The 7335-nt window shown below is 34.4% G+C and overlaps 2 protein-coding genes across 2 annotated transcripts in view; one reads left to right on the plus strand and one right to left on the minus strand.

The window, feature by feature from the left end:
* The window catches only part of LOC111398343, a 15620-nt gene extending 13904 nt beyond the window's left edge, over positions 1–1716 (plus strand). The window contains exons 2-4 of the mRNA XM_023025261.1: positions 4–419; positions 663–1279; positions 1367–1716. Of these exons, the coding sequence (XP_022881029.1) occupies positions 4–419; positions 663–1279; positions 1367–1475 (1142 nt within the window). The 3' untranslated portion in view covers positions 1476–1716. The remainder of the gene's footprint in view (positions 1–3; positions 420–662; positions 1280–1366) is intronic.
* On the minus strand, positions 1647–4707 carry LOC111398344. The gene is made up of 9 exons (XM_023025262.1): positions 4552–4707; positions 4344–4451; positions 3729–3855; positions 3568–3638; positions 3438–3501; positions 3314–3369; positions 3056–3148; positions 2722–2992; positions 1647–1717 (listed from the first exon to the last, which is right to left on the minus strand). The coding sequence occupies exons 1-9, from the start codon at positions 4705–4707 to the stop codon at positions 1647–1649; spliced, it is 1017 nt and encodes a 338-aa protein (XP_022881030.1).
* Between the last annotated feature and the right edge of the window lie 2628 nt (positions 4708–7335).

Raw genomic sequence — 7335 nt, forward strand, 5'->3', positions numbered from 1 at the left:
AAGTTTTGACCAAAAGCATTAAGGATGATTGTAAAACAGCAAAAGAAGGCATTGATATGGAAATGCTCATTCCAGACAATTTAAAATCTCTGACTTTGGAGAATACCAAAGACGATGCCATTAATCATTATGGAACCAAAATTAGCTATGACAAATCACATTTACCAATTGTGCCAAAATCTGCCTCAGAAATTTCTTTGGACAAGGATACTGTTCGGGAATATGATGTAGAGGAATCGATGAACGTTTCTGAACCAAATGATGGTGCATTTGCTAAGATTGAGAGAGATGTTCCAGAAGCGGAATCTTTTGTAGATAGCAAACTTCCTATGCAGAAATTTGGTACTCGGAGTTTCCTTAGATCCTTTCTCAATTCCTTAAATGGTGATGGAAATGAAATTACACACACACCTGATCAGGTTCGTGTTCCATATTTTTATTGATTAACTTCTTAAAACGTGTGTTTGCCGCATGATAAATGATATGGTTCAGAAGCCGTTCAAAAATAATTAAGTGTATCGTTTGCTTGCAGAATTTTATAAGTGCATGTTTATGCCTATAAGCTAGGACATAAAAACTTACACTTAAAACTACTGCGTAGACATGCTGGAGATGCCTTTTTGTCATTGAAGTTACTGCAATTATAATTGTTTGCTTCACAGATCCCATCTGAAGATGCAAATTCAGGAAGCCACGCTGCATTGTCTACAAATACAGAACCAAATAAGAATGTCCAAGCTGGCAACTTATTATACAATAGTAAAGTGGATTGCGGAAGTATTACTTTTAACTTCAACTCACCCAAACCCAGGGCAGCTGGCAGTACGGATGGATGTGCTGAAAATGTCGATGCACAATCCATCAAGTCAGATGACCAATGTCATCTTGAGATTATGAATTCCGTCAAACATTTGGAAGCTAGCACAGATCAGTGCACCGGCAACAAGTTCGTAAGCAATGGAAATGTTCATGGACATTCCATCCACCTCCACGACACGAACTCTACTTCTCCAGATGGCCAAGTCCAGTTAGCTAGCATCAAGGACAAAAATGCTCAAAATGTTCACGACGAAGCGATTCAGACACATGATGCTTTTAAGGATGAGGATGGGAAATGTGACAGAGTTCCAGTCATAAACCAAGTCCAATGTGATGAGGGAGAGTCAAGCTTCTCCAATGCAGGTCTTATCACTTTCTCTGGGCCAATATCACATTCTGGGAGCCTTTCTCTTCGATCTGATACCAGTGCAGCCAGCGCTCGATCCTTTGCCTTCCCAGTGTAAACTTTATTTTCGTCTAAGATATTGATTCTTCGTATGTTGGAATTTTTAGCTATTCGCTGATCGGTTTTTTCTCGCCTTTGCAGATTACAATCTGAATGGAATAGCAGTCCCATAAGAATGGCAAAAGCCGACAGCAGACATTTTCGAAGGCGCAGGAGTTGGAGATCAGGTCTTCTTTGCTGTAGATTCTGAAGGCTTACATCATCAATATCCCAATTTAGTCACAGAGTACTGGCTGCAAGTATATATGAAGAGATATTTCTTAGGCTTGGTTTGCATTACTATGTATTAGGTTCATGAAGTCGTGCTTTGATTTTAATATAAAGCCATGTCTACATTTTTTGTTTTTTGTTTTTTTTATGGCTATTGATCAAGGAAATAGTTTCGGTGGTAAGTTTCATCAGCTAATATAAACCTATTCTCTGTTTTTATATCTGTACCTCAGCCATTCACAAAATAAACAGGGAAATAAACGAAAAACATGTTTATTTGGTCTTAAAAACACTTTTTCGATGTCTCATACTGGTTGGCAAGATTGGACATGAGATCTCCGTGTCGCCTCATTTTGTTAATTGAAAGAGAATAAGTGATATAAGTAGANTCATACTGGTTGGCAAGATTGGACATGAGATCTCCGTGTCGCCTCATTTTGTTAATTGAAAGAGAATAAGTGATATAAGTAGAGGTTTTGCTTTGGTCAGTTACATGTTCTTGCCACCACATAGTCCTTCATAACCCTCTCGAAACAAGTGTCATGAATAGCTTGTTGTATTCAATCCCAAGGATCAATCAAACCTTTGAACTAGTTCAAATAGTTGTAACATCAGCTAGAGATTCAAAGAACTCAACTTTTTTTCTTTTTAATTCCAAAAAGTGGATCTAGGGGCATCAGATTTCATAAATATATATTCTTATGCTTATAAGAATTTCGAGTTCTATTAAGTGAAAGAAGGCTGAATCGTACTATTAAAGTACGTAACTCTCGTCCTTTTTGATATATTAATTTTTTAGAAAATTAATCAATTCAGCTTTTTTCTATTACTAACTCAGCATGTAGGATATCCTGACCTATGAAACACAGATATATATTGTCAGAAAACCATTGACCTGTGATACTATTGTGTTAGGTGACACATATCAACCCAAATGGTGTGGAAGTTCCTAAAAAGGCAACTATAAAAATTTGAATTTTCCAGTGTACTCGTTTTTGGAAATCTGAATTTTCAAAATTTAGCTAGGATGAAGGTTGATCATTGATCGTCGACAATCAATGATCGTAATAGAACAATCGTTTATTAAAATCTGATTAAATAATATTAAAACTTATTCAATATATACGTAAGTGAACTAAAACGTAAAAATTATAAACATATAAAAATATAATTCAATACAATCCAAAATATTAAAAATCTAGTTTCAATCAACTTCTAAGTTATACAAGATATGGTATCGAGATTAAAGAAAGCTTCATCCATTCTCACAAGTATAAAAAACTTGTCAAGTTGAGGTCTAAATAATAAAAGTTCTTCATTATTGAAGTCCAAATGATATAATTGAGCAAGACATATCAATTTAGCCTTATCAAAAGCTGCAAATGAATCTTTTGGACTTAAACACGAAATGCAAGTAAAGAACTCAGTAATTGTTTCTGGAAAACGATCATTCAACTTTTGCAAGATTGAGTCTATCACATGACAATACAAATCACCCTAAAAGAGAGGATAATAAGTCACCTACTGAACTGCATGCCTAGGTTAACTTTTTACTATTACAATATCCTCCATATTGGGCAATAAAATATGTCTATCAACGTAAAACTCAATCACCCTACTCAACAATGTATCCCAACCATTGTCTCTCAGGTTCTGCAATGCATACTTATACAAATTCAATAACCTCATAGTATTTTGAATATCCTGATACTTTTTCAGTAAGGCTTGTGAAAGATTGTCTATATTTGCAAGAATTTCAAACATCAAGTGGAGACTGAATACAAACTCAAAATCTTACATAGTGTCCATTTGTCTTACAGCCATTGATTTTTTATCTGAATTTATGCCATTTTTTGATATTTTCTTAAGAACGTCTATAATAGCATTAAACATATTAATAAAATGATAATTGTCAGTAGATGTGAGCCCCATCTAGGATCACCTAAGCGTGCCAAACTCATTTCTTGAAACTGACTCCTTCCACCAGAAAGTTCCCCAATATTAAGCTTCTCCAGATTATTATAATGATAACTTGCTCAAAGAGCATTTGCCCACTTACATGATATACCAACCAAATTCAGAATAACGGCAAGAATGTTGAAAAAATCACCAAGCATACAATTCCTACGTGCCATAAAAACAACTGCCAACTGAAGCTAGTGAGCAAAGCAATGAACATACATAGCATATGGGTTCTCTCTTAGAATTAAAGCTTTCAAGCCATTAAACTCACCTGACATATTACTTATTCCATCAGAACCTTGACCTCTCAGGCTATATATGCTTAACCCATATGTAGAAAATATTGCATCAATGGCCTTCAGTGATTGAGCACAAGTATCAGTGACATTTGGTCGTCTCTACAACACAACAATTAACCAAATCTTTTTGGATGTTTGGTGAAGTCATTTGGTCATTTCCAGGAGCATTACTAAATACTATTTCTATAACTCCTTGCAATGAGCTACATACCAGTTTAGTAGCTCAGGCCATGTTTGAGCCCCATTTTTACCTCATTAAAATGAAAAATATGATCGTTATCCATCACATCAAGCCACCATTTTTGAATTTCTATCTCTTGTGTGGGGCCCATAACGGCTCTATTTTTCATTCTCATTCTACAAATAATGTGGCTCAAACGGGCTCTCAATTAAATTTTCTCTATTAAGAGACTCTTTCGATTCATCATGACCACGAAATGACAATCCTTGCATCAAAAGGAGTCTAGTACAATCTAGCACCGCATCAACCTCGTCCTATAACTTTTTTATTGACTACTACTTTGGCTAGAAATAACATAGGAGATGCTCTACTTTTGACTCATCAAGTTGGTACACTACGTAAAAACCTGATTATGAGCACTATCAAAGAGACCGACGTGATATTTCAATGTCTTTTTGTGCTTCCAATCCCTAAAGCCGATTTTAATGAATATATGTCCACCCCTTGACCCCCTCTATCGGATTTGAACAAGTAGCAATGCAAACAATACGCTGCATCATTTTCTATATTGTACTCCAACCAATAAAATTCAAAGAACTATTCTTTTCAAAAACACCTATTATCATTCCCCCTCGATCTTCTTGGAAAGTCATGTCTATATGGTTGACAGGACCTTTCTCTAAGTATGTTATCCTAACATCATCTCTAATATTAGGAGCATATGATTGGATAGGTGACCTTTCCCTGATCAAATACAAGATCATCCACATTGAATTGAGCTCAGGACTTTTTTCTGTTATTTAATAACTCTTATGCTCGACTAGAATCAGTGATGGGACAAGAGGCACAACTAGAACTAGAAGAACTAGGTATAGACTTTCGTTTCAGTTGAAAAAATCTTTCTATAATCTGTAAAATGTCCCAATTTATTTTTCAATTAGAATTGATTAAAAAAAGAGTACTAAGTAATGAGTACACACAGGTTGAATTGAGCCTAACATTTTCTCAATTAAATTTTCTCACTTATCTTAATTTCGTAAACATAAATTTTCAAATCAGTAATCATAAAACATAAATTACTTATCATAATTAATAATTCGTAAACATAATTTCATAGACATAAATTCCCAAATCAATAATCATAACATTCATTACAAGTCAAGTAGTCAACAAAATAAAATAAAAACAAAACAAAGAGAGAAAGAGTAAGAGAATTGCGCTAACCAGTCACCAGCATGAGCTCAAAGATTCCGAAATCTGAGACTAGATGGCAGAAATGACAGACAGCAGTCGACAGAACACGTCGTTGATGGCTCCGACTCCTCTTTCTCGTGGTGTCGATAGCTGCAGGTGCTGGCTACTGCCTCTTATTCGATTTTCGAATGTCAATTATAGAATGGAGTCTGGACTGGAGAAGGGAGGAAAAGAGTTTAGCCTTTACGGTTTTAGGCTCTCAGTTTCAAAATGGAATCGATTTGGTCATTTGGACCATTTGTTGTTGTTTTAGGAGAAATAATTCATTCATTTGGGAATTGGACTAAACAAAAAAGAGGCCCAACTTCTGATGTAAACACTTTAGCCCAAAAATAAATAAAAATAATCTCTTTCGTTCCATCCTCCATCTCGACTCTGCAAGTCTGCAACTGCAACTATCGTCTATTGCCGATTGCTACCGAATAGTGCTAAACATTTCGACGGAGCCAGCACGCGCGGCTTCTCCCCCTCGTGAGTGCTAACTTTCATTTTAATGCTCTATATATCATTTCTGTGGTGGAAGTGTTAATTATAATTGCTACATTTTGTTTTTCTTTCTTTATTTTTTTTATGACTCAGGTATTCGAACTTCGCCCGACTAATCTTGAGGAGTGGTGGCCTTCCCCCCTGGTTTGCCATCTAGGTAAATTCAAATGCAGTTACAATTTATACACACTTGAGCCGAACATTTAGGATGTGGTTCTCTTTATTATGGACCTCCCTTTATGACGTATGAATAGAATTCCTGGGGGACGACAAAACGCACATAACTTTGTCTCCATAGGACATCTATCTTCCAACATAAATTTTTTTTTTTTCTTGTTAGCGCCTGTGCTTCTGATTAAGAACAACTGCAAAAATGTCTTCCACAAGGTAATTTGACACATCCCACTCCAAATAATGTTACTGGACCCTGAACATAACGCGTGCCGATGATATATACCATTAAAAGTCATACCCATCAAGGATATTACAATATAAGATTTTTTATAAATTATTTTTAATACAATTTCGACATTATTTCCTCTGAAAATAGGACCAACCAATCTGTAATCTGCTATGTACAAATCCCAATAATAATACAACACAATAAAGATAAGCTGAATTCTCAAATTTTACAACAAAATACATGAAATATATATATATATATATATATATATATATATATATGCAAAATACATAGTAATCCCAATAGCTATCCACAAATGATGCAAAATCACATCAAAAAATGAACGTGTCCTAAAACGCCGACTACATGCTCTATAAAATGAATCATACTAGCAAACTCTGTCGTGTGGCTCTGACTCCAAAATCAAATGTCCAACTCCAAAAAATACCCAGAAACTTCACTGCTAGCTGATAAGAAAAATTGTGGGAAAAATATACGAGTTGATGGTTCAGTGAGTGGAGAAGTTCGAAAATAATTATACTTTTTCATTTATACATTTTTATCGAAAACCGAATTTACATAATTTAACAGTCCAAAGTATAACAACAAATAATAATAATTAAGATGTGACACATCCTCATAACGTGAAAAATATCATCTCATAATCATGATATAATCATCAACTGAAATCTAAACCATCGTCTCATCACATCAATTGTACTAGAAAATTCACAAAAAATATACCATCTGACTGAAATCTGTAATTTAGGCATATGCACATAGACTGTCCCTCAGACTAAACACTCACATATGTCTCACATTTCAATTCACAAATGTAACATATACAATTTTTGAAATTTCACATGTATCATAGTAAAAGAAATTTTCCATAATAATCATATAATCGAACATATAATTGCACATAATGTAATGGTGTAATTAATTTATCAATACTTGAAAATATTTAAACTTTTCCACTCACAAGCTATTTACGTGGCAATTAGTTCAACTGATAAGCTGTCTCGATCTCTTCGTCACCTTTGATATAATAATAAATTTATTCGGATCATAATTCAATTCACAATTATAATAAAAATAACAAGATAGCCATTTCGCTTCTCTTAGTAATCTATTTTCATTTACTTGCTAAATTCCATCAATTGTTTTGCCTATATATCATTTGCCAATGTATATATATATATAAGTTACCATATTGGTTCCAAATTAACAATAAAATGACAGGGAACGTGTGTTT

The sequence above is a fragment of the Olea europaea genome, chromosome 8 (genome assembly GCF_002742605.1).
Source record: "Olea europaea var. sylvestris chromosome 8, O_europaea_v1, whole genome shotgun sequence".
In the NCBI taxonomy this organism is placed as follows: domain Eukaryota; kingdom Viridiplantae; phylum Streptophyta; class Magnoliopsida; order Lamiales; family Oleaceae; genus Olea; species Olea europaea.

Bases quoted from the DNA above. Each gene is read 5' to 3' on its own strand.
- LOC111398344 (XM_023025262.1), bottom strand. From the start codon at position 4,707: ATGTGGATGATCTTGTATTTGATCAGGGAAAGGTCACCTATCCAATCA. The intron at 3,149-3,313 runs GTAAGACAAATG...TATGCATTGCAG, and splicing joins CAGATAAAAAATCAATGGCT to AACCTGAGAGACAATGGTTG. The intron at 1,718-2,721 runs GTATAACTTAGA...GCTGAGGTACAG, and splicing joins TAATCTCGATACCATATCTT to ATATAAAAACAGAGAATAGG.